Source organism: Scyliorhinus canicula, chromosome 14 (genome assembly GCF_902713615.1).
Source record: "Scyliorhinus canicula chromosome 14, sScyCan1.1, whole genome shotgun sequence".
Taxonomy (NCBI): Eukaryota; Metazoa; Chordata; class Chondrichthyes; order Carcharhiniformes; family Scyliorhinidae; genus Scyliorhinus; species Scyliorhinus canicula.
The window spans coordinates 21641709-21669283 of NC_052159.1; the positions used below are offsets into that span (position 1 = coordinate 21641709).

A 27575-nucleotide genomic window follows, 5' to 3' on the forward strand; every position below is an offset into this window, starting at 1 on the left:
ACCTATAATGAATCTATGTTTCGGGTTAATCGGAAAAAACTGCTATTTGAAAAATTCCTTCAAACTACAATCATTTGTTGGGTCAGGTTGGCTACCAGTGGTGCTGTCAAGTTGGCCTCTCTGTGTTGTGATCGCACTGCTGAGCTGGGGCGTTTAATGTGTGCCAAAGAATTGCAGCACCAACACAATGCGTTGCGCCCATTGCCAGATATTCCATCATTTCTGACCATTTGTTCGAAGGATAAGTCTACCACTAAAAAAAAGTTTAACTTTCTGGATTTAAGTGAATATGATTTCTTATGGGGTTATTATAGTTTTTATTTTTTGGAGAGGGGGACGGACCTATTATTAGAATAAGATTACATCAGTGTAGAGTGGTAGATGCGGCACTGCCCCTTTCCTGTTCCCCAAAGCCATAACACTTTCCCGTGTAGAATCTTTCAAATAAAAAAAAAACACATATCAATATAAAGTGTCCTGGAGATCACTTTCATTTTAGAAGGCAAAGGATGATGAAGCGTAAGGATTTGTGTTTGGATCATTTCTACCTTGCTGTTCAGTATTGCAGACTCTTCTGCTTTAACTTGGGAAATTGAGGGATTTTAAACGATTGAGTCACCTTTCTATTTTATTTAATCTTAGCTTGCCTTCTCCCGAGATGGACTCTGTGGACTTTGGAATGAAATGGTCAAAGATGGTGAAATTGTTTATGCTGGCCCTGAAGCAATGCAAAATCTCAATGACTCATTAACGTCGAAAGGTAAGAATTTAAGTGCATTGTAAAACTAATATCCTTCAAATTACTGCCCATGATATCATGCTTCGTGATTTTCAATTTTCTTTCCCCCACAGATAGGATTTTGGGATTGGCAAACATTGAAAGGTTGTATTTTGAAATTAGGGCAGCACGGTGGCCTAGTGGTTAGCACAACCGCCTCACGGCGCTGAGGTCCCAGGTTCGATCCCGGCTCTGGGTCACTGTCCGTGTGGAGTTTGCACATTCTCCCCGTGTCTGCGTGGGTTTCGCCCCCACAACCCAAAAACGTGCAAGCTAGGTGGATTGGCCACGCTAAATTGCCCCTTAATTGGAAAAATGATTGGGTACACTAAATTTATTAAAAAAATAAATAAAAAAGTATTTTGAAATTAAATGAATTTGCGCAAGTTTAAAAATAAGGCTTCAGGAATTGGGCAACAAATGTCTTAAAATCAGATATGGGATGTCACAATGGTGATTTTTCAGAATGGCAGAAGTTATACAGTGAGGCTCCTTGGTAGGACTACTGCATTTCTTGACAGATGTTAATGTCTTAGACTTGCATGTGCAGGGCATAATTTCAAAATTTGCATGTGCCACAAAGCATTGAGGTACTGTGAACTGTGAGGAAGATAATGATATACTTCAGGAGGATATAGACAGGTTGGCGGAATGGGTGGACATGTGGCAAGTGTAAAGTAATATGTTTTAGGAGGAAGTATGAGAAGAGGCGATATAAAATAAAGTGCACAATTCTAAAGGGCGAGCAGGAACAGAGGTACCTCGAGGTGTATGTGTACAAATCATGGAATGTGGCAGAGTATGTTCAGAAAGTGATTAAAAGATGTGTGAGATCCTAGGCTTAATATATAAGAACATAGAGTACAAAAGCAAGGAAGTTAGGGTGAACTTTTATAAAATAATGGTTCAGCCTCAACTGGAATATTATGTCCTTCTCTGGCACCATACTTGAGAAAGGATTAAAGGTATTAGAGTCGGCGCAGAAAAAATTTACGAGACTAGTTGGAGGGATAGGCGGCAAGGTGGCATAGTGGTTAGCACTGCTGCCTCACGGTGCTGAGGATCTGGTTTGATCCTGGCCTCGGGCCACTGTATGTGTGGAATTGGTAAATTCTCCCTGTGTCTGCGTGGGTCTCACCCTCACAACGGTAAAGATGTTCAGGGTAGGTGAATTGGCCACACTAAATTGCCCCTTAATTGGGAGGAAAAGAATTGGGTATTCTAAATTTATTTATATATAAAAAAAGAATAGTTGTAGGGATGGGGGACTTTGGTTATGTAGATAGATTGGAGAAGCTGGGCCTATGCTCCTTGAAGAAGAGATGGTTGACAGGAGATTTGATAGGATTCAAATATTAAAAAAAAAATTTGTTTCCAGGATTGCTCATCCCTACTTGCCGTTGAGAAGTGGTGGTGAGCCGTGGCCTTGAACTGCTGCAGGCCATGTGGTGCAGGTACACCCACAGTGCTGTGAGGAAGGGTGTTCCAGGATTTTGACCTAATGGTACGGTACCTGGACCAGACCCCAAATTATATTAGTAAACCGGATGAGACCCCGACAATTTTTAAATTTGTAAACTGAGGGAAGGATACTTTGCTTTAGGAGTGATTCCACTGACAACTGGAGATATTAGAACAAACTTAATTATTTAAAAAATGTTTTAAAAATAAATTTAGAGTACCTAATTCATTTTTTTCCAATTAAGGGGCCATTTAGTATGGCCAATCCATCTACCCTGCACATCTTTGGATTGTGGGGGCGAAACCCATGTAAGCATGGGGAGAATGTGCAAACTCCACACGGACAGTGACCCAGAGCGGGGATCGAACCTGAAACCTCGGCGCCGTGAGGCAGCAGGGCTAACCCACTGCGCCACCGTGTTGCCCAACAAACTTTATTATTAACACAGGATTAACCCCACTGACATCCAAAGAAGCAAACAGCTTTTCAATTAACAGTTAAACAGTTCTTGAAAAAAAAAGAAAGGCCTTTGAGCTTACTTTCCCAAATACATCTAGAATTTCAATTAAACAAAACCCACAAAGCCAGGTCAAATGCCACTTATTGATACTGTTGGCACCCAGCGGCTTACAGATTTATGTACAAACTCCCTGGGAGAGGAGGAACTTTCAGAAGTCAGTCTGAGAAACACACCTCTTTTCTTCAGAAACCAAAGCAGAGCATCTAAAAATGAAACTAAAAACACAAGCACTGCCGAAAACAAAACTCAAAACCAGATCCGCCCTCCCATGAGTGACATCACAGCTTGCCTAGCTGTTAACCCCTTAATCACAGCTTTCGCAGATATATAATCTTTATTCCTTAACCTAAGTTCTTTTAATAACAATACTGCAACAAACACACAATACAATATATATAAATTTTAAAAATCCTACATTCATCACACCAGTGACAGTGAAGGAATGGCAATAATAGTTCCAATTTGAGATGCTGTGTGGCTTGGAGGGGAACTTGCATGTGGTGGTGTTCCCATGCATTGCTGTTCTGGTTCTTTTAGGTGGTAGAGGTTGCGGGTTTGGAAGGTGCTGTTGAAGGAGTCTTGGTGAGTTGCTACAGTGCATCCTGTAGATCAGGGGTGGGCAAACTTTTCCGTGCAAGGGCCACATTCAGAAATTCACAATTTTAAAGGGCCGCATAGTATATTAAGTAAAATAATTAATATTTTAAATAGCCAAAATAAAAGGTCTTTAAAGAAAAAAAAGCACATTTATTTGTAAAACAAAGTAACTCAGTAAGTAACAGAACAATGTCAATGAGAATGATGCATCTGACTGCAGTCATTTACCAGTTTGTTGAAATCAGGTGTCAAGTTGCTTGTGCTGATCCTTAACACTGACAGAAGCACAGCCTAGCCGAGTCAACGATAAAAACGCGCGTAGTGGGGTGGATGAGTGGGGCTGCCTTATTGGTCGGTTTAGTTGGGTGTGCGACCAATCGGAGTCCAGGTTACAAACAATAATAAGGCTTATTGTTTGTAACCTGGACTCCTATTGGTCGCACACCCAACCAAACTGACCAATGAGACAGCCCCACTCATCCACCCCACTACGCGCGTTTTTATGTGGCCCGCCAATGAGGTGCCCGGAATCATAACCGGCATTTTTGAAAAGCCGCCCGGGAAAAGCCGCTGAAGTAAATGCGCTTATTGAATAAGCGCATTTACTTCAGCGGCTTTTCCCCGGCGGCTTTTCAAAAATGCCGGTTATGATTCCAGGCACCTCATTGGCGGGCCGCATAAAAACCTTTGTCGGGCCGCATGCGGCCCGCGGGCCGTAGTTTGCCCACCCCTGCTGTAGATGATGCATACTGTGGCGACAGTGCATCGATGGATTTTAAGATGATGGATGTGACAATCATGTGGGCTAATTTACATCGAATGGTGTCAACCTTCTTGTGTAGTTGGAGCTGCACTCATCCAGGCAAGCAGAGGATAGTCTATCACGCTCTTGACTTGTGCCTTGCAAATGGTGGACGGGCTCTGAGGAGTCAGGAGGTCAGTTACTTGGCATAGAATTCCCAGCCTCTGACCTATCCTTGTAGTCACAGAATTTATATGGCTGGTCCTGTTCAGTTTCTGGTCAGTGGTAACTCCCAAGTTGTTGGTGGTGGGGGATTCACCGATGGCTTTTGAAATTCAAAGGAGATAGATAGATTCTATCTTGTTGGAATTGGTTATTACCCTGACACTTGTGTCGAAGGAATGTTACTTGCTATTTATCAGCCCAAGCCTGAATGTTGCCTAGGTCTTGCTGCATTTGGACATGGACTGCTTCAATATCTGAGGAGTCGCGAATAGCGCCAAACATTGTGTAATAATCAGCAAACATCCCTTTAATAGACGGAAGGTCACTGGTGAAACAGCGGAAGATGGTTGGACCTCTGACACTATCCTAAGGAACTCCTGCAGCTATGTCCTGGCAGTGAGATGACCGATCTCCAAAAACCACATCCCTTTATGCGAGGTATGACTCCCCTCAGTGGACAGTTTCCCGCTGATTCCCATTGAATCCGGTTTTGTGAGGGCTTCTTGATGTCATACTCAGTGAAATGCTGCTTTGATGTTAGTGGCAGTCATTCTCGCCTCACCTTTGCTGTTTTGTCCATGTTCGGACCAATGCTGAAATGAGGTCAGGAGCTGAGTGACCCTAGCGAAAATAATGAGGAGTCTGGATAGACTAGGTAGTGAGAAACTGTTCCCATTGATGGAAGGGTCAAGAATTAGGTGAATGCATAAGAACTGAAGGTCAAATGAGGGAAAGCATTTATAATGCAGTGAGCAGTTAGGACCTGCAATTCTCTTTCTGAGTTTGTGGTGGAGTCCGATTTAATCGTGACATTCCGAAGGAAACAGGTAAATTACCTGAATAGAAAAAATATATATTGGACGACTAGGAAAAGGTTGGGAAGTAGGATTAGCTGTGTTGTTTTTGCAGAGAGCTGGAATGGACATGGTGAACCAAATGGCCTCCTCTGTGCTGTAACTATTCAATGATTCTAACTTAGTCTTTTAAAAACCAGTTATTTTCATGTGGGAAAACTGCAACGTATATATACCTGAAAGGGCAAATCAATGGTCAGGCCGACTGCCAGATCCCTGCTCCGGAATATGTCAGACACTGTGTTTCTCTTTCCTTGGGGAAGAAGGACTTTGACGCAGAGCTCTTTACCCTTTATGAGGTGTTGAATTTGTTTTGATTGTTTTGCCTTATGTTCACGGAATAAAACAACTTAATGATTTGTGTCTCAGCTCATTCTCAAAGTGCTTCTAGGCCTGCCTTGAAAAGTATGGCGAAGCACATATGACAATGATTGTAAAAGACACACAGTCCAGTTCCAACTGCTCTAGATTATGCGATTGTATAATTAGGTATTGAGCAGTGCTGATAGACCTCCGATGCTCAGACTATTTACAGGTGCGGCCAGCACCACTGCAACTAAGACCCGACAGATTCTGTGGTGAACTCAGCCCAACGCATCACACAAACTTGCCACCCTCACTTTGATTCTGTCTACACCTCTCACTGCCTCAGGAAGGCAGACAGCATTATCAGAGACCCCTCCCACTCAGGCATTGCCTTCTTACAGACCCTTCCATCAGGCAGAAGGTACAGAAGTCTGAAGACTCGCACATCCAGACATAGGAACAGCTTCTTCCCCACAGCTACAAGACTCCTCAACGACTCCCCCTCGGACTGATCTGTTCCCTGTAAGAACACTATTCACGGCGCTCTTTGCTGCTCTTTCTCATGTATTTGCTTTGTTTGGCCCCTTGTTCTGCACTGTAACCAATCACTGTTTTGTCGATGTACCATTTGTCAATATTCCCTGTTGATTATTCTTGTGTCTACTATGTACGTACTGTGTATGTTTCGCGGCCGCAGAAAAATACTTTTCACTGTACTTCGGTACATGTGACAGTCAATCAAGTCAAACATAGAACATAGAACATTACAGCGCAGTACAGGCCCTTCGGCCCTCGATGTTGCGCCGTCCTGTGAAACCCCTCTAAAGTTCCTCTACACTATTCCCTTATCGTCCATATACCTATCCAATGACCATTTGAATGCGTTTAGTGTTGGTGAGTCCACTACTGTTGCAGGCAGGGCATTCCACGCCCTTACTACTCTCTGAGTAAAGAACCTACCTCTGACATCTGTCCTATATCTATCTCCCCTCAATTTGAAGCTATGTCCCCTCGTGCTGGACATTACCATCCGAGGAAAAAGGCTCTCAATGTCCACCCTATCTAATCCTCTGATCATCTTGTATGCCTCAATTAAGTCACCTCTTAACCTTCTTCTCTCTAACGAAAACAGCCTCAAGTCCTTCAGCCTTTCCTCAAATCAAAACTAACAACATTGTAAACTTGTAACATTAAGCCATTAGCCATTTAAATGTGAGACAGCTGTTTAATCGGCAAACTTAGTCCAATCATTTGCATAACACATCATGGACCATTTTTTGGGCTGAGGGAATTGGCTGGTAGTTGGTTAATGATAATGAATTTATATTAATCAAATGACACTGCTTCTGGCTTGCAAGTCTCAAGAAGCCAGTGGTAACATCAGTCTGAACTTAGCTGGCTTGTTGAGATTAGGTGCTGGTGGACCTGTTTAACTTGCTGTATTTTAAACTTTTATCCTTCTAACTAATGCTGGTCTTTGGGGTTAAAAGCACTGATACATTTTCACAAAAGTGGTCTGCACGCATTGTGCCAATTCATAAGTGTAACACAAAGAGGCATGTAGATGGCTCTTTTATGTGCTTAAAAGACTGTTGTTGGCGAATGCGCTAGCACTGAATACTGTTATGTTTTTAGTTTGTATGTGATACTGGATACCAAGTTCCACTGTGTGGATGTAAATCTGGAAGAGAAGCATAAAACGGCTGCCCCATTGTGACCTAGCTTTAAAATCTTGGGCAGTCCCTCGGGGTTGAGGATGACTTGCTTCCACTCTGGGGAGGTGGGTTCTGTGGTGACTGAATAATCCAATCCTGGATCTGCAGACTCTGCCACAGGTTTGGCAGGTGGTGTTGATGAAGTGGGTCAGTGGAACTCTCTGGATTCTGTGCTCTCTTTCCGCTGTTTATACTTGGCCTCTGCGTGCTTCACCCGGTGACGCTTGAGGTGATATTGCGCCTTTGCGGATGCTTCTTCTCCAGTTTGTGCGTTGTAAGGCAAACAATTTCCACGTGTCGATTGGGATGTTGCATATATTTAGGCAGGCTTTCAGAGTGCCCTTGTAGCATTTCCTATGCCTTCCCCGTGATCGCTTGCCAATGCAGAGCTCGGAGTAGAGCCTTGTGTGGGGCATGCAGACATCGTGGCCCACCCATCGCAGCTGGTTGAGTGTGACCAGCGCCTCGATACTGGGATATTGGCCTGGGAGAGGAAACGTGTGTTGGTACACCTATCCTGCTAGTGGATTTGCAAGATTTGCGGAGGCAACCATGGTGATATATCTCCAGAGATTTGAGGTCTCTGCTGTACATTGTCCATGTTTCTGATGCATACAGGAGGGCGGGCACCACTGCTGCTCTGTAGACCATGGGCTTGGTGCTGGATTTGAGATCTCGGTCTTCGAACAGCGATAGATAGGTTCTTGATTAATAAGGGGATCAGGGGTTATGGGGAGAAGGCAGGAGAATGGGGATGAGAAAAATATCAGCCATAATTGAATGGTGGAGCAGACTCGATGAGTTGAGTGGCCTAATTCTGCTCGTATGCCTTATGGTCTAACACTGTTCCTCAGGCATGCAAAGATGGCACTGGCTCATTGGAATCGATATTGGATTTCATCGTCGTTGACTGCTCTCACTGAGAGGAGGCTCCCGAGGTATGGGAAATGATCCACATTTTCCATGGGCTCACCATGGACCTTGATGGCCAGGGGGCAGTTTTGTGTGGCAGGAGCGGGCTAGTAGAGAACCTTTGTTTTCTGGATGCTAGTCTGAGGCACATTCTCTCGTGTCCCACGGTGAATGTGTCGATGATGGTTTGTAGCTCGGCCTCTTGAGTGTGTGCACACAAGTGACACCTGCACTCTGCAGCTCAATGACAGCCACTGGGAGGAGGCGGTTGAGGAGGATTCTCACGATGACCTTTTCTCGTGGTGGAGAGTAGGGAAATCCCTCTGTAATTTCCACGGTCTGACCTGCCTCCTTTCTTGAAGATGGTCACAATTAATATGGCAATAGGAGTTGTCAGAGTATTTGAGGTGACTGCAGCTTTGGCTCATTGCCCTATGGAAAAATATCTGCAAGCAATGTGTCCTCTTGCAACTTCATTGTTGAAATTGGGAATTCATCTCACTAGTAATCTTGTGGACCTAGGAGTTCCAGTGTGTTCTGTCCCAATTTCAGAAGTGAATCCTGAGTAATATACATATATCTTGGTTATAATACACTAATTTTCTGATTTGTTAAGACTGCTTCCAATCTATTTTCCACATTAGCACCATCATCTATGTGGCAAATACAGTTCAGATTTAAAAAAAAAAGAGGAACAGATAATCTATCCTTTTGTTCCTTTCCTGCTACCTTCTCGCTGTCGACTGCCCCAAATTATCACTTGTTTAAAAGCTGTGCACTAACCTCAGTTCTGGTGAAAGGTCATTGACCTGAAATGTTTGCTCTGTTTTTCTCTCCACAGTCACTGTTTAATCTGCTGATTCTTCTGCATTATCTGTTTTCGTTTCAGTCTTCCAGCATTTGCAGTATTTTGCTTTTGTCACATTTATAAGTGAACCAATTTGTCATCAAAGGATTTTACTAGCCCCAGCCTCATAAGCCTCTGCCGGAGGCTTTATGGCCAATGCAAATGGCAAAGGGATAAGGAGCAGGACAGCCACGTCCCCCTCTGAAGGCCAAAATTCTCAGATCTATAACTATCTGTGAGCACTGCCACCAATGGCCTGTGATGCAACACCTGAATCCACTTAACATATTCCTCACCCAGCCTAAATCTCCGCAATGTATAAACCAAGTGATTCCTTTCCACCTTATCCAAAGCTTTCTCTGCATCTAGGGAATCACTAATCCATCCAGCGCCCACTTTTGGAAGACCTGGATCACATTCAGTAAACTTCTGGCATTATTGCTCCCACCCGAATGGTCAATGGGTGAATTCCCTCTAAACGTCAAACCAATACTTCAGACAACAATTCCAAATCGACATTCAGTTGCAAAAGTGGCCTAGAGGAAGCGTACTCTGGTGTCTAGCTTGCTTTCAAAATCAGGGAAATATTCGCTTCCCAGAGCATCGGTGGTAACTGACCTGCCTCAAATGAATGACAGTAAATACCAATTAATGAATATATTAACAGGTCTTTAAATTCTTTCTAAAAGTCATGACCAAACCACCTGCCCAGGGGCCTTCCGTGGTTGGAGCTCCCTAATGGCCATGGCCACCTCTCTTAGGAGCATTATGGACCACTCGTTGATCCTGGATTAGCACAGTGGGCTAAGCAGCTGGCTTGTAATGCAGAACAATGCCAGCAGCGCAGGTTCAATTCCCGTATCAGCCTCCCCAAACAGGCACCGGAATGTGGCGACTGGAGGCTTTTCACAGTAACTTCATTGAAGCCTACTTAGAACATAGAACAGTACAGCACAGAACAGGCCCTTCGGCCCTCAATGTTGTGCCGAGCCATGATCACCCTACTCAAACCCACGTATCCACCCTATACCCGTAACCCAACAACCCCCCCATTAACCTTACTTTTTTTAGGACACTACGGGCAATTTAGCATGGCCAATCCACCTAACCCGCACATCTTTGGACTGTGGGAGGAAACCGGAGCACCCGGAGGAAACCCACGCACACAGGGGGAGGACGTGCAGACTCCACACAGACAGTGACCCAGCCGGGAATCGAACCTGGGACCCTGGAGCTGTGAAGCATTTATGCTAACCACCATGCTACCCTGCTGCCTACTTGTGACAAAAAGTCCGACGACGACGACGACGGACACGGGGGAATAATAAAAGTGCTGCAATGTGCCAATACAGACTGGGCCGACCTATACAGTCCAGCATAAAATCCCTCGATGCCCTATTCATGTTGTCGATTTTAATTAGTCTGCCACCCCTAGAATTGTGCACAGAGGGGATAGCTCCAGAGTCAGCCCTCTTCTTAGTCAAAAAAACCAAGTATTTATTTGGTTTGTTCCTGAATTCATACAATTTTTACTTCGCTACCTTCAGATTCCTCGCTGCCTGCTGGATCGGCAAGAAATCAAGAGTCACCCGAGCTACATTAACCTTCAATTGCCGGTTAGGTTTCCTCGTATACCTTTGCTCCACTTTGACCAATCTAGGCGCCATCCAGTCCTGGCTTTCCAGCATTCTATGCCTTTTGTTCATTGTAATCAACCCCCGACCATAAGCCTGACAGGTCCCCCACAAAATAGAGGGGGGCCGCATCAGAAAGAGAATTAACTAAGTAAAAGAGCTCACATTCTTTCTTAAAATACACAGTAAAAGATTTATCCCCAGCAGAGACGCGTCAAAACGCAAAAACCGAGATCGGGGGTTGGAGGGGGAATGCTGCCTATAGAGCAAGTGGATGCCAAATGTAGGTTTGCTCTAGGCATAAAGAAATAGTCAATTCTCATATGATATTGATGAGGAGTTGAGAAAAATAGAAATTCTTTATCTCTAGGATGTATATTCCTCTACATGTCTAGGTACACCACCCCCTCACATACTGACGCCAATGCCCTTGCCTGTAGAGTGGGGGGATTACTGGGCGCTTATCCATCAAGGGATTCAAATGACAATGAAAGTGTCCGCCAACAAAAGAATTGGTCAAAGCCAACTCCATAAAGTCAATGAAGACTTTCGTAACAAACTCTGGGGAATGATGAGGAGGCCCATACACATTCATCATTGAGACAGGTTCTCCATGTACAACCCCATTATCAGATATCTATCCTCTTTCTCCTTCAACAATTATCCATCTTGAAGGGAACATTTTTGTTCACCGAATGTGCTACTCCCCTGCTGCTGGTAGAAAACGAGGCGCAGAAGACCTGCCCCACCCATTCCTGCTTTACCTTTAAGTGCTCCTTGTCATCCAACTGAATCTCATGTAAAAGGCTATGTCCACTTTCTCCTCCTTAAGAAAAGATAGGATGGGGCGGCGCAGTGGTTAGCACTGCTGCCTCACAGCACCGAGGACCCGGGTTCGACCCTGGCCCCAGGTCACTGTACTTGTGGAGTTTGCATATTCTCCCCTTGTCTGCCTGGGTCTCACCCCCACAACCCAAAGATGTGCAGGGAAGGTGGATTGGCCATGCTAAATTGCTCCTTAATTGGAAAAAAACCTAATTGGGTACTCTAAATTTATATTAAGAAAAGAAAAGACAGGATCTTTTACGAATAGGATGGTGAATTCCCCGGACATTCCAGGAAAATAGTTTAAAATTAGCTACCGTCATTGTACAGTCCACCAGAAGAAAAATAGAACAGGATTTCCGCACCACATTCGGCATGCAGCAAAACACACCTACCCCATATCCGGTTACACCAACATCAAACCTCCTGGTAACATTTTCTTTGAAAGAAGACCTGTCTGTATCACTGCAGGATTCAGACAACATCTTACAAACCCCAACATGAAAATACAAAGACCACGACCACAATAGTTTGAAGAGAACATTCCCCAACACAAGTGAGGACCCATGAGGTTAACCCTACCGTCATTCTTATTTTCACCAGGAGACATACTCCTCGATAAAGAGGGGAAGAAAAATGGCAAAAAGGGAATGGGAGCCAAATGTTCCTCCTGCATTTTGGACTCACCCGTGAAGACCCTAAACCTTCCACCCACCTCCCGGCAATGACACCACTCAATTCTATCATGATTAAAGGAAGGACACCGTACATCCAGTTTTACCACTATAAAGATACGGATAAGAGAGGAGACGATGGATAATTAACATGAGGCACAGCCACCATAAATACAAGTCCCTGAGATTCATTAGGATAAGACATTCAGTATTGTGCTCTAATATTAATACCTCCCAATAAACAGGATATATGATGATGTAAAATCAGACAAAAGCAACATATCGTTGCCTCTCTCCTTCCCAACAAACAACACCCCCTGACAATGCTCGTTTCCATGTGCCTCCTGACAATGTTGTCATTTTCAGCCTGTCCCTAATTGCCCTTGAGAAGCTGTTGATGAACCACCGTCTTGAACTGCTACAGCCCATCTAGTGTAGATACACTCATAGTGCTGTTTGGAAGGGAGTTCCAGGACTGGGCAATGTAAAATTGGCAATTGGATGTTTAAGCCTCCCATATGAGTACCATGCATGTGTGTCACAGTCCCTCCTGAGGGACTTGACATGCATCAGTGGCTTATATTGAGTCTTTTGCCACACCCAGTATTGGAAGATTCAGACCATTGTTATTCTGTTCACCAATTGGTGGAATGTGCATGCGCATGTGCTTGCCTGTGTCTGTCTGTGCTTCTGTGTAAAAACAAAAAAATGGAAACTTTCCTCACCAAAAAAAACCTAAGTCAGAATTAGAAATGTGAAGATGACATTAGAAAAAGATAGCTGTTGTTTTCCATTTGCACAAAACTGTGGGACTCGTCACAGCAGTATGAACCAAAATGTACAGTCAATGAATGAAATACCTAGTTGGGATTTAATGTGCGTAAAACTGCTTATGCGCAAGGGCTTGATACCATTTACCCTGCAGTCACATAATATGAGCCAATGGTTCATATATTCAATAACTAATTAAGATCCAGGTTGATTACCATGATTAAAGGTGGATTACATGCTCTTTTGCTGGACGCTGAAACTTGATTTACGTATTTGACTTTGGAAGGGGGGAGCAGTTGGAAAATTAATGTGATACACTAACAACTTGTTAATGTTTGTCAGTTGTTTTGGCTGCCTAATGATTTTGCGATATATAGGCCCTGTTCTAAACTGGTTCCATGCTTTGAGAAAGTGACCAGACTAGTGGGGATGGTGATGGTCTGGTTGATGTTGTATCCCTTGCCCGTTATCTTACAAAAACATTCAGTGATGTAACATTATTAGCTATAGAGAAAAATTAGATCTCATTTGATAATATACTGCTTATATTGGATAGGTAGTTGGCTGAAATCACGGAAGCCAAAAATTGTTAATGAGCATGGCTCTGAAAGAAACCAGAAGACAGTTGGAGATCCACAAGATCACTGATTATCAGTAATTATCCAGAGGAAGGCTTCAATGAAATGAGTCATAAAATCATGGCTGATACGAAGATATGAATGAGAATTAAATTATCCCTCCTAATATCTCCTCCCGTGTCTTTGCCTCAATCTTAGTGTCTCGTCATGTTTCTGTGAATGGTGCGGGGTGTTTTTCCATCTTAGAGGCACTGTATATTGCAAGATGTTGTTTCTTACTTTATTGCACAATCCCTCTACGTTCTGCATTTCTGAAGAAGAAAACAAGTAAAGACAATTTCTAATTGAATGGCTAATCTGAAAGGTTCCTCTTCCTGTTTTAGTTCTTGTGTTTTATTGTAATCCACAAAGCTCTTGTGTTCTATTCCACCATCATATATGTTGGAGCTACATTTATATTTTGAGTCTTAAAAATGTGATTTTTTTCCCCCCCCACCATTCTCTTTCCCCTCTCCAGAGGATAATAATGAATGTCAGACTGGGTCAAAGAAGGATGAGCAGAATGACAAGGAGAAAAAGGATGAAGAAGAGACCCCAACATCGACATATCGAGCCAAATCAATTATTGAGTCGTGGATTTGGGGCAGACAACCAGGTAAGACAGTCTGTTCTGAAGAAGCAACATGCTGGATTTGAAACATTTACTCCATTTCTCACTCCACAGATGTTGCCAGACCTGCTGAGATTTGCGGCACTTGCTGTTTTTATTTCCCACATCTGGGATGTTTGAGGGCTTCTCCAGCGCTATAATACATCCTTAATTGTATTACAAACACTTGTACATTTCGGTTTTAGTGCTGTTGGTGCATGGCATCATTTTGTGTTTATCCTGTGCCTCTGTTCCAAATTTATTATGAAGGTCACACAGCCGGCCATCAGCATTACTGGGCAGCACGGTAGTACACATGGATAGCACTGTGGCTTCACAGTGCCAGGGTCCCAGGTTCGATTCCCTGCTGTGCCACTGTCTGTGTGGAGTCTGCACGTTCTCCCCGTGTCTGCGTGGGTTTCCTCCGGGTGCTCCAGTTTCCTCCCACAGTCCAAATACGTGCAGGTTAGGTGGATTGGCCATGATAAATTGCCCTTAGTGGCCAAAAAGGTTAGCAGGGATTATTGGGTTACGGGGATAGGGTGGAAGTGAGGACTTAAGTGGGTCCGGGCAGACTCGATGGGCCGAATCCTGCGCGGTATGTTCTATATGTGTTACTGTGCTCAGTTAATTCTGTGCGGATTTTGTTAGAATTAATTAGAAAGTATGTTATTGAGGTTCTTGAATATTTGCAGCTATTACTATGCTTGATCCCTCTTCAATATTAAAGAACCATAATTGTAAAAAAAAAAAATTCTCCTTCCTTTCCTTGACAGTGGAAATAGTTTTGCAAAATAATGAATTGTTCTAAAGTTGGTCCACAAAAGCAAGGCTATTGCTTGAAGTTGAAACCTGTTGTACTACATCCCAGATCCTGCTGAACTTTATTTAACAAAATTATGCGCACCATAATTTATTGCCCATTGTATTTTATGATATCGAATTGCTGCTTGGTTTGGGGACATTTTACATAGCTTTAATATCTGACTTGTTATTTTCTAATCCAGAGCGATTCAGTGCAGGTTGTGCTATCGATGGCTAAGCTGGGCTGGAAATTTGTGATGCTATTAGAGAGGAAAGTGCAATTGGGAGTGTAAACATTTTTGTATAGAAATTCATAAATTGGTCATGGTTCTTTCCCTCTCAGTCCAGCATTACCAAATTCTATTCCATTCCTTTCCATGAATGCTGTGCCTGAAGGCAGGTCCTTGACTCATCGTCTGCTGATGTTTCATGCTGAGCCATTTTACTTGGCAATTTTTGTGTGTGGTGGTTTGCCATTGCCTTCTCTGGAGCAGGGTGAAGAGATCCCACATCGACCTGTGCTGTTGAAATAATTCTGAACCACATCAAGTCAACTGAGCTAACTGGAACTCCAGCATTGCTGGATATCATGTCCTAATCTGCCACCATTTCCGCACATTCTGAATTCTGTGTCTGGAAACTGCTGCTTCTCTGGTCTATTAAAATCTATGATGTGGAGATGCCGGCGTTGGACTGGGGTGGACACAGAAGAAGTCTTACAATACCAGGTTAATGTCCAACAGCCTTCTTCACACCCTACACCCTGTAAGGACTCCATCCCTTTCGCTCAACTCCTTCGCCTCCATCGCATTTGTTCTGACGATGCCACTTTCAAAAATGGTGCTTCAAAAATGTGTTCCTTCTTCCTCGACCGTGATTTCCTACCTACAGTTGTGGACAGGGCCCTCAACAGTGTGCGGTCCATCTCCTGCGCCACTACCCTCACCCCCTCCACTCCCTCCCAGAACAAGGATAGAGTCCCCCTCGTTCTCACATTTCATCCCACCAGCCTCCGTATGCAAAGCATAATCCTCCGCCATTTTCGGCAACTCCAGCATGATGCCACCACCAAACACATCTTCCCTTCATTCCCTCTGTCAGCATTCCGCAGAGACCGTTCCCTCCGAGAGAATCTAGTCCACTCCTCCACCATACCCAGTACCTCTCCCATCACCCATGGCACCTTCCCATGCAACCGCAGAAGGTGTAACACCTGCCCCGTTACCTCTTCCATGCTTAACATTCCAGGTTATGCAGCGTTTCACTTGCATCTCTTTCAATCTGGTCTATTGCATTTGCTGCTCCCAATGTGGTCTCCTCTATATCGGAGAGACCAAACGCAGACTGGGTGATCGCTTTGCTGAGCATCTTCGGTCTGTGCGCATTCAGGATCCTGACCTTCCTGTTGCTTGCCATTTTAACAAAAGACCCTGCTCCCATGCCCGCATGTCTGTTCTTGGCCTGCTGCAATGTTCCAGTGAAGCGCAACGCAAACTGGAGGAACAACATCTCATCTTCTGGTTAGGCACGCTACAGCCTTCCGGCCTGAACATCGAATTCAACAACTTCAGATGATCAGCCCCACCTCGACCCATTTGTTTTCATTTCATTTCATTTTAACTGTCTTTTACCATTTCTTTCTTTCCTGCACCTTTCCTGCACCTTTCTCCTCTTTGCTTCCCCCTTCCCCTCCCCCCACACCTACATTTCATCCTCTGATGTTAGTTTCCCTGCTGTTTGACCTTTCACATCTTTTGTCCTCTCTGGGGACTGGCATTAGCACTCTTTACCCTTTGTTTCTGTGGCCATTAGCACCAAGTTTCCCAGGGTTTCTGTGGCTATGACTCCTCTTTCATTCTCACTCCACAGTATAAATATTTCCCACTCTCTCTGTCTGTTAGCTTTGACAAAGAGTCATCGGACTCTAAATGTTAGCTCTTTTCTCTCCCTACAGATGCTGCCAGACTTGCTGAGATTTTCTAGCATTTTCCCTTTCGTTAATGCCCAACAGGTTTGTTTCGAATCACTAGCTGTCGGAGTACAACTTCTTCAGGTGAATCACCTGATGAAGGAGCTGCGGTCCGAAAGCTAATGATTTGAAACAAACCTGTTGTACTTTAACCTGGTGTTGTAAGACTCCTTCCTATTAAAATCTAGCTATCTGATGCATAAAGATTTCCTGGGCCATGTCAATCTTTGATGATTGATTGCCATTAAGTAAGGATGTAAGAACATAGGAAATAGGCGTAGGCTCTTCGGACCCATGGTCCTGCTTTGCTATTCAAAGATATCCTGGTTGATCTATCTCAGCTACACCTTCCTTTCCTATCCCTTTTTGGTGTACCCTATCTTTGTACTACTCTTCTAATGGGTGTTTCTCTGGTTGGCAATCAGTAGCTAGTGGTGTCCCTCAGGGATCCGTGTTGGGCCCACAATTGTTCACAATTTACATAGATGATTTGGAGTTGGGGACCAAGGGCAATGTGTCCAAGTTTGCAGATGACACTAAGATGAGTGGTAAAGTGAAAAGTGCAGAGGATACTGGAAGTCTGCAGAGGGATTTGGATGGGTTAAGTGAATGGGCTAGGGTCTGGCAGATGGAATACAATGTTGACAAATGTGAGGTTATCCATTTTGGTAGGAATAACAGCAAACGGGATTATTATTTAAATGATAAAATATTAAAGCATGCCGCTGTGCAGAGAGACCTGGGTGTGCTAGTGCATGAGTCACAGAAAGTTGGTTTACAGGTGCAACAGGCGATTAAGAAGGCAAATGGAATTTTGTCCTTCATTGCTAGAGGGATGGAGTTTAAGACTAGGGAGGTTATGTTGCAATTGTATAAGGTGTTAGTGAGGCCACACCTGGAGTGTTGTGTTTAGTTTTGGTCTCCTTACTTGAGAAAGGACATACTGGCACTGGAGGGTGTGCAGAGGAGATTCACTAGGTTAATCCCAGAGATGAAGGGGTTGGATTATGAGGAGAGGTTGAGTAGATTGGGACTGTACTCGTTGGAATTTAGAAGGATGAGGGGGGATCTTATAGAAACATTTAAAATTATGAAGGGAATAGATAGGATAGATGCAGGCAGGTTGTTTCCACTGGCGGGTGAAAGCAGAACTAGGGGACATAGCCTCAAAATAAGGGGAAGTAAATTAAAATGAAAGTTTTCTTTCTTTACTGTATCAAAACCTCATAATTTTGATTCTTCTTGAATCTCATTAACTTTCTTGGTGCACTAAGGAGAATAATCTCATTCTGCTAAATCTCCAGACTCTACAATGTGGTGCCCATAATTGGATACAGTGGGTGGCATGGTAGCACAATGGTTAGCACTGTTGCTTCACAGCATCAGGGTCCCAGGTTCGATTCCCGGCTTGGATGTTCTCCAGTGTCTGCGTGTGTTTCCTCCGGGTGCTCCGGTTTCCTCCCACAAGTCCGGAAAACGTGCTTGTTAGGTCATTTGGACATTCTGAATTCTCCCTCTGTGTACCTGAACAGGCGCCGGAGTGTGGCGACTAGGGGATTTTCACAGTAACCTCAGCTGTAGTGTTAATGTAAGCCTACTTGTGACAATAAAGATTATTATTATTATACTTCAGCTGAGGCCTAACCAGGAATTTCTAAATGTTTACCATCACTACTTTGGTTTTATACTTTATGCCTCTATTATAATCCTATGCATTTTATAATGGTTTCAGCAACAATTTTGATTGCATGGAGATGTTTTACTATGTGATATGCGCTATATAAATACAAATGGTTCTGAGGAATGTGGAGGAACAGAGAGATCTTGGGGTTCATGTCCACAGATCTCTGAAGGTTGCCACTCAAGTGGATAGAGCCGTGAAGAAGGCCTATGGGAAGGATGTGGAAGCATTGGAAAGGGTGCAAAGGAGATTTACCAGGATGCTGCCTGGTTTGGAGGGTAGGTCTTATGAGGAAAGATTGAGGGAGCTAGGGCTTTTCTCTTTGAAGCGGAGGAGGATGAGAGACGACTTAATAGAGGTTTATAAGATGATGAGGGGGATAGATAGAATGGACGTTCAGAGACTATTTCCTCGGGTGGATGTAGCTGTTACAAGGGGGCATAACTATAAGGTTGAGGGTGGGAGATATAGAAGGGATGTCCGAGGTAGGTTCTTTACTCGGAGAGTGGTTAGGGTGTGGAATGGACTGCCTGCTGTGATAGTGGAGTCGGACACTTTAGGAACTTTCAAGCGGTTATTGGATAGGCACATGGAGCACACCAGAATGACGGAGTGGGATACCTAGATCTTGGTTTCGGACAAAGCTCGGCCCAACATCGAGGGCCGAAGGGCCTGTTCTGCGCTGCACTGTTCTATGTTCTTGTCCTGAAAACTTCCAATTCTGAAAGCTTCCAAGATTTCTCTGTCAATTTTGTGGAGACATTTGAAGGTTTAGATCAGTGCTTTTCAAACTTTTTTCCCCCCCAGCGACCCACCTTTCACAAATGGCTGTCTCTCGCGACTCATGCCCCATTCGCTTACTAAACGTGACAGGTGAACCTGTCCCCACTTTTATGCATTTAAAATTAATTTAATTAATCTTCCTCACTTTTAATTTTAATTTTAAATTATTTTTCCAATTAAGAAGCAATTTAGCGTGGCCAATCCCTCCACATCTTTGGGTTGTGGGGGTGAGACCCACGCAGACAAGGGGAAAATGTGCAAACTCCACACGGACAGTGACCTGGGGCCGGGATCGAACCCGGGTCCTCGGCGCCTTGAGACAACAGTGCTAACCACTGCGCCACCGTTTCACCCGATCTTCCTCACTTATGATGGTAAATTGCATTCAGTTATGCATACGTAAAGCCAAGGTGTTGCATGGCATCAAAATAACTTCATCTTGTATATTGCAAATTTCACTTGGCACAGACAGTTTTATATCTCTGACACAGAAATCACTGGTTTTGTCCAAACGGGCGTTTCCAACTCAAACCCGATGTTTTAACTTTGGGCTCCAAAGAACCAAAATGCTGCTGAATTGATCTGAGGATTTGACATGCCACATACCATCCTACCTACCTAAACACATTTGCTGATCTGGGAGCACTGTATCAACATAGATACATGAATTCAGCTTTAAAGAAATATGATACCTCATATTCCTCTTGTCAACATGTCCGTTCAAAATAAATATCCGAAATCAGACAATACATTTATTTACTGTGCATCAGCCATCCATGTTTTTCAGACTTCAGCTTGTTTTGTGCACACCGAGGAACAATAGTGATTTGGATTGCGAGATAATAACAATACTCTTTGAACTCTAAAGTCATAACCTGACTTAACGGCTGGAAATTCCATACTCTGGCAGAGTCCACTGATCAGAATACCTACAGTGCAGAAGAAGGCAATTCGGCCCATCCAGTCTGCACCGATCCTTTGAAAGAGCACCCTACCTCGGCCCACTCCCCCACCCTATCCCTGTAACCCCATTTAACAGTTGGACACCAAGGGGCAAATTGGCATGGCCAATCCAATTAACCTGCACATCTTTGGACTGTGGGAGGAAAGCAGCGCACCCGGAGGAAACCAGCAATCTAAACAGGATTCATGGACGTTTAAAAAAAATACTCCTCTCCCGCAATGCTCACCTTTTTCCTTTCATAAATTGCACCTAACTTGAATTGTATGAGGCATATCAAAAGTCTTCATGCTGGCCATGTCATTGTCTGAGAGGTCCTCATTGTTGTACTGCCTTATACAAAATGTGTACTATAAATAGAACAGAACCAGACCTATATGTAACATTACACCAGTGTTGATCGCATAACCATTTCAGATATTAGATTTCATAAAGAAACATTGTATTTTTGTATTGGATCGGTATTAAATTTAACTTTATGAATATGCAGCTTTTTTATTTTGAGCAGGATCAGTTTAGGGCAGAGCAAATTTACTCAAAGAGAACAGAAATAAAGGTCAGGCAATCTTTGGGGATCATTTTTGTCGACCTATTCTTCATAATCCCGAGACCCACCCGCTGGTTGTGCGACCCCCAATTTGATCAGTTTGTATTCCCCCTGGTGCAGAAGGTCACAGCCTGGTATGGCATCTGCTCGGCCCAAGACCGCAAGAAACTTCAGAGAATCGTGAACACAGCCCAGTCCATCACACAAACCTGCCTCCCATCCATTTACTCCATCTACATCTCCCGCTGCCTGGGGAAAGCAGGCAGCATAATGAAAGACTCCTCCCACCTGGCTTACTCACTCTTCCAACTTCTTCCATCGGGCAGGAGATACAAAAGTCTGAGAACACGCACGAACAGACTCAAAAACAGCTTCTTCCCCGCTGTTACCAGACTCCTAAACGACCCTTTTATGGACTGACCTCATTAACACTACTTCACCTGATGCTGGTGTTTATGTAGTTACATTGTGTACCTTGTGTTCCCCTATTATGTATTTTCTTTTATTCCCTTTTCTTTTCATGTGCTTAATGATCTGTTGAGCTGCTTGCAGAAAAATACTTTTCACTGTACCTCGGTACACATGACAAGAAACAAAATCCAAATCCATTTTTTTGAGTTTTTCTGTCAGTTTCAAGAGAGCTTACAATACATCAGATAACTATTTGCCATTGTATCAACAGCCTATTTCATGCCATTCTATTGCCCTATCCCCATACCTTTTTCAAAATGTTTCTTTCTGAAATATTTAATCATCTGCTTAAAAAGTTAATACAGTAGTCCCCCGTTATACCGCGCTCCGCAATACCGCGGTTCGCGATATACCGCGGGGGGGCTTATGGACCCCAACTGTCAATTGTGTCAATTTCAGCGGCCGGCTCACTTTGATCCGGAGAGGGAAGCTGCTCTCTCACTGAAACAATCAGCCGGCCGCTGAAATTGACACTGCCGGCTGCTCTCTCCCTCCAATCCAACTTTTAAGTTTTAATGTTTCTGATTGGAGGGAGAGAGCAGCCGGCAGTGTCAATTTCAGCGGCCGGCTGATTGTTTCAGTGAGAGAGCAGCTTCCCTCTCCGGATCAAAGTGAGCCGGCCGCTGAAATTGACACTGCCGGCTGATTGGAGGGAGAGAGCAGAGAACACAGGAGGAGGTCATACGGGCCTCTGCAAGACCAGCATGGTCTCACATCGCCCCTCCCCTCTGTAGCTGGGGTACAGGCTGTGGCTCCTGGGGTACAGGCTGTGGCTCCTGGGGTACAGGCTGTGGCTGCTGGGCTTCAGGCTGTGGCTGCTGGGGTACTGTGGCTGCTGGGGTACAGGCTGTAGCTGCTGGGGTTCAGGCTGTGGTTGCTGGGGTTCAGGCCGTGGCTGCTGGGGTTCAGGCCGTGGCTGCTGGGGTTCAGGCCGTGGCTGCTGGGGTTCAGGCCGTGGCTGCTGGGGTTCAGGCCGTGGCTGCTGGGGTTCAGGCCGTGGCTGCTGGGGTTCAGGCCGTGGCTGCTGGGGTTCAGGCCGTGGCTGCTGGGGTTCAGGCCGTGGCTGCTGGGGTGCAGGCCGTGGCTGCTGGGGTGCAGGCCGTGGCTGCTGGGGTGCAGGCCGTGGCTGCTGGGGTGCAGGCCGTGGCTGCTGGGGTGCAGGCCGTGGCTGCTGGGGTGCAGGCCGTGGCTGCTGGGGTGCAGGCCGTGGCTGCTGGGGTGCAGGCCGTGGCTGCTGAGGTACAGGCTGTGGCTGCTGGGGTACTGATTGGAGGGAGCGAGCAGCCGGCAGTGTCAATTTCAGCGGCCGGCTGATTGTTTCAGTGAGAGAGCAGCTTCCCTCTCCAGATCAAAGTGAGCCGGCCGCTGAAATTGACACTGCCGGCTGATTGGAGGGAGAGAGCAGAGAACACAGGAGGAGGTCATACGGGCCTCTGCAAGACCAGCATGGTCTCACATCGCCCCTCCCCTCTGTAGCTGGGGTTCAGGCTGTGGCTGCTGGGCTTCAGGCTGTGGCTGCTGGGGTACTGTGGCTGCTGGGGTTCAGGCTGTGGCTGCTGGGGTTCAGGCTGTGGCTGCTGGGGTTCAGGCTGTGGCTGCTGGGGTTCAGGCTGTGGCTGCTGGGGTTCAGGCTGTGGCTGCTGGGGTTCAGGCTGTGGCTGCTGGGGTTCAGGCTGTGGCTGCTGGGGTGCAGGCTGTGGCTGCTGAGGTACAGGCTGTGGCTGCTGGGCTTCAGGCTGTGGCTGCTGGGGTACTGTGGCTGCTGAGGTACAGGCTGTGGCTGCTGGGCTTCAGGCTGTGGCTGCTGGGGTACTGTGGCTGCTGGGGTACTGTGGCTGCTGGGGTACAGGCTGTGGCTGCTGGGTTTCAGGCTGTGGCTGCTGGGGTACAGGCCGTTGTCGCTGGGGTACTGATTGGAGGGAGAGAGCAGCCGGCAGTGTCAATTTCAGCGGCCGGCTGATTGTTTCAGTGAGAGAGCAGCTTCCCTCTCCGGCCGCTGAAATTGACACTGTTTTAATTAGATCCACGATGGGGGTTTTAAATTTATTTAAAAAGCTATGCTAGCGCTTCCCATTGTGAGTCTACGGGGGTCTGACCTCTTCCCCCCGCCCCCCGTAGACTCACAAGGGGAAGCGCTAGCATAGATTTTTAAATAAATTTAAAACCCCCATCGTGGATATCCGCGGCTCGGATGCAACGCGGGTGGCTGTCTTGGACCCCAACACCCGCGTTCTAAAGGGGGACTACTGTATAGATTATCCCCCCTCCCACTCCATAGCATTTCATACCTTAACACCCTTCTGCTTAAAAAAACAAAAATGAGGGCAGCACGGTGGCCTAGTGGTTAGCACAACCGCCTCACGGCGCCGAGGTCCCAGGTTCGATCCCGGCTCTGGGTCACTGTCCGTGTGGAGTTTGCACATTCTCCCCGTGTCTGCGTGGGTTTCGCCCCCACAACCCAAAAACGTGCAGAGTAGGTGGATTGGCCATGCTAAATTGCCCCTTAATTGGAAAAAATAATTGGGTAATCTAAATTTAAAAAAAAACAAAAATGGCCAAGCCTCTCCTTTCGTCCTTGTAGTTTTAATCTTAAATTTATTAACGTTATTTATCAACATTGACAAGTCGAAGTTGTTTTTCAGGATGTAGCCTGGGAGTTCAGAATGAGTTGTGATTAGAATGTGCTTCTTGATGGGATGCTGGAAACCGATTCAGCAGTAACTTTCAAGAGGGAGTTGAATAGATGTTCGAAGAGGAAAAAAATTGCATGGCTATGAGCCACGATGTGGGATTAATTGGTTACGTCTGCGAGAGAGCTGGTACTGGCCACATGGTCTTCTCTATGCTCTAGCAGTCTATGATTCTAGCGTTTACTTTTATCAGTGCCTCTAAATTTTAAGCAGCTCTACTGAATCTCTAACCATCATTGCTCAAATGAAAAGAGCTCCAGTTTCTTTAATCACTCCTTGTGACTAATGCTTTATCCCTGATATTTTACTGCAGTGCTTCTCAACCATCAGCTAAGACACCTACCATTTTGCAGGCCCTGTTGGTCTCAACCATCAGGCCTTGGAGCCCATTGGATTAGGCCATGCCCACAGGCAAAAAGAATCGCACACATTTAAATCGGCCGTACAGATGATCCTCGGGATGTCTAATTGAGTTTCTGCTTCATAGCCGCTATTGCTGCCTGGGAGCTCACGACCCAAATTGCTTATCCTGCGACTCCAGTCAGAGCCGTGGATCACAGTTTGCAAACCCCCTGTTTTAGTGAAGCTCTGCTGCATCCTCTCCAAGTTCTTGATGGCCTTCCAGTGTGTGTGTATATAGGTTTAGCATTGCTTCTTACATTTTAACTCCATAGCTCTGGTTTAAAAAACCTAGCATCCTTTTTCTATCGCATTTATACATTGCTCGCTGTCCTTGGCATATTGGCAGGTAGGGATTGGGGAGTGCTTCTTGCAGCACTTGGTCATTAAAGCTGCTCATGAGAGAGAAATAACTTTACAAGGGACAAGGTCTACAATGTTGATTGCTTCCTCACTGAGTTTTGTGCCTTTGCTAACTCACATGACTGGCAGGCATGGGATGTGACTTTCTTATTTTGATTGGATGCCAACTCTTGATCTGATTTTTGCTACACGGTTACCCTGGACAACAGTGTGTTTGGAAAGGTCACTGCTTAGTCCATGAAAACATTTGAGATCTTCTGAATTGCACTATGCAGGGCTGATAATGCTTGTGAAACAGCTGCTTGTTGCACAGCTGATATTGAGTCACAAGACCAGCCTGGCTGACAGATCTGTTAAAAGAACTTCAGCACGTGATGGGTGTCATCTTGGTACTGCTGCCAAGTTATTAGTTGTGTACAAACTCGCACAAGACTGTAAACCTACATTTTTTGCTGTGTTGTATTCTGCTTAAAAGGAAAAACATGTTTTCTCTACTGGTTAATACAGTTGGTAATTTTTGGAGGCAACCCTTTTTTCAAGTTTTAAGTTAAATACAGATTTAAAATATAGTTTTGTAGTGTTCTGCTCACAGCAAATGTTTCCAATCTATAGATAAGAATCTCAAGTAGTGTGTGAAGTGTCATACAGGCTATTTCTTGGGAACTGCATTTCTGGAAAGTTGGTCTGACTTTGCTCAGATGTGACAAAGTTGATGCAGGATTAGGCAGCCGAGTTCTGGCACATTAGCATGTTAACTATCGAGAAACTAGATTAAGAACAAACATAAAATTATGTTTCTGTAATCTACAAATCATAAATAAGCAAAGGAGCTTATAATACATTGGCAAAAACTAGACCACAGTGGCATTGTATAATATCAGGGAATCCACTCCAGTTTACAGATCAAGTAGTTAGTACCTGCAGGTACAAGTTAGTGTATACAGACTGAAAAAGGGTAACATGATTTGTAAATGACGCTCAAAAGATTCTCAGGAGAGGTAAATTCTGCCTGACAAACCTTTTTTGAATCACAGAATTAGTATGGTGCAGAAGGAGGCCATTTGGCTCATTGTGTCTTCACTGTCTCTCTGAATGAGCAACTCACCTAGTTCCATTCTCCTGCCTTCTCATCATAGCCCTGTATGTTACTTATTTTCAAATAATAGCCCTGCCTCCACCACACTCTCAGGCAGAGTATTCCAGACATGAACCACTCTGGATGAAAAAGGTTTTCCTCGTATCACGGTTATCTCTTTTACTAATTACTTTAAATCTATGGCCCCTCATTTTGGATCCTTGCAAGAGTGGGAACAGTTTCTCCTGATTTACTCTGTCCAAAGCACTCGTGATTTTGAATACCTCTATGAAATTTCCTCTCTCACTTCTTTTCTCCAAGGAAAACAGTCCTTCTCCAATCTGTGTTTGTAAATGAAGTTCCTCATCCCGGCAATCATTCTCTTGTGAATTTTTTTCTGCACTCTATCCTATGCTTTCACTTCCTTTCTAAAGTGTGGCACCCAGAGCTTGATGTTTTATTCCAGTTGAGGCCGAACTAGTGACTTATACAAGTTCAACATAACCTCCTTGCTCTTGTACTCTCTGCTCCTTTTAATAAAGCCCAGGATACAGTGGTGGACTGGGTCTAAAAATATTGGTTGCCAGGAGACAAAGGGGGCCCACCCACAACTACAATGCTATCATTTAATTTTCATAACGAATAAATAACATTTTCAAAAAATACATATGGAAAAAAGGGTACAATTAAAATTTTTGTGGAAAAAATGTGTATTTCTTAGTAATTACAGTGTACATGTACTGTACATATTACTGGCAGTAGATACCAAATGTAAATACAGAATGTTATAATTTAATTTTTTATTATTTTTTTAAATTTTAAGTAATTGGTTGATATTTTTAAATAGTTTACTGCACAATTTACACATTAACAGATAGTTCAAAAGCACAATAAAGCATTGCATGCAGTCCACTATATTAAGAGCAATCGTATGTGTTCGCTAGATGATTGTGCGAATCTGCTAATAATTGCTTCTGCATCCAATTCGTCTAACAATTCCTTTTCAACGGATAGCAACATGTATGATTCCAAATTATCCTCAGACAGCGAATTTCTTAACCTTGTCTTTATGATCTTTAGCTTTGAAAATGTCCTCTCACATTGGACTTGAGTAACTGATAGTGTGCAGATGACTTTATAAAGTTCATAGAGGTTATCATATGCCTTGTCATGAAGTCTGTTGGATGCCAGAATTTTTAGTACACACGATGGGCAAGTGCTGCAAATTTTACAATTGTTGCAACTGGAATCCATATTCTCACCATCATTAAGCAATAGCTTTAATACATCAAAGTTTGAAGCAAAAGAAAACAATTCCAATATTACTTGATCTTTGTTGATTTGTGGGAACAACTTAATAATACCTTCCAATGCTTCATCTTCAAGGCCCTTCTCTGCAATAGTTTTAAACTTTGCTGGGTCCAAGCAGGACAAATCTTTATACAACTGTTTGTGTTGTACAAAGCGTGATTCTAGTGACTGGACAATGCGATCCATTATTAGGTTAAACACATTTACTCGAAAATCAGCTAGAGAATCTGAGGAATTTCTTTCATCATCAATAAGCTCATCTGCCATTCTTTTCTTCTTCCTCTGCCTCTTAACTGGAAATGCTGTTTCCAACGCATCAATTTCCAATGTTTGATTTTCATCCATATTCATCTGTGAAATCCTGTCATTACATTTATTTACAAATTCCAAAGCCTTGCTGTGAACGTTATCAAATGTTCTTGTCTGTTCCTT

General features: G+C 44.4%; 1 protein-coding gene across 9 annotated transcripts in view; it reads left to right on the top strand.

Moving 5' to 3' along the window:
• The window catches only part of herc2 (HECT and RLD domain containing E3 ubiquitin protein ligase 2), a 297727-nt gene that overhangs the window by 26479 nt on the left and 243673 nt on the right, over positions 1–27575 (top strand). For all 9 annotated transcript variants that reach the window (XM_038818501.1, XM_038818504.1, XM_038818505.1 and 6 more), the window contains exons 2-3: positions 643–760; positions 13958–14095. In XM_038818501.1, the coding sequence (XP_038674429.1) occupies positions 643–760; positions 13958–14095 (256 nt within the window). The remainder of the gene's footprint in view (positions 1–642; positions 761–13957; positions 14096–27575) is intronic.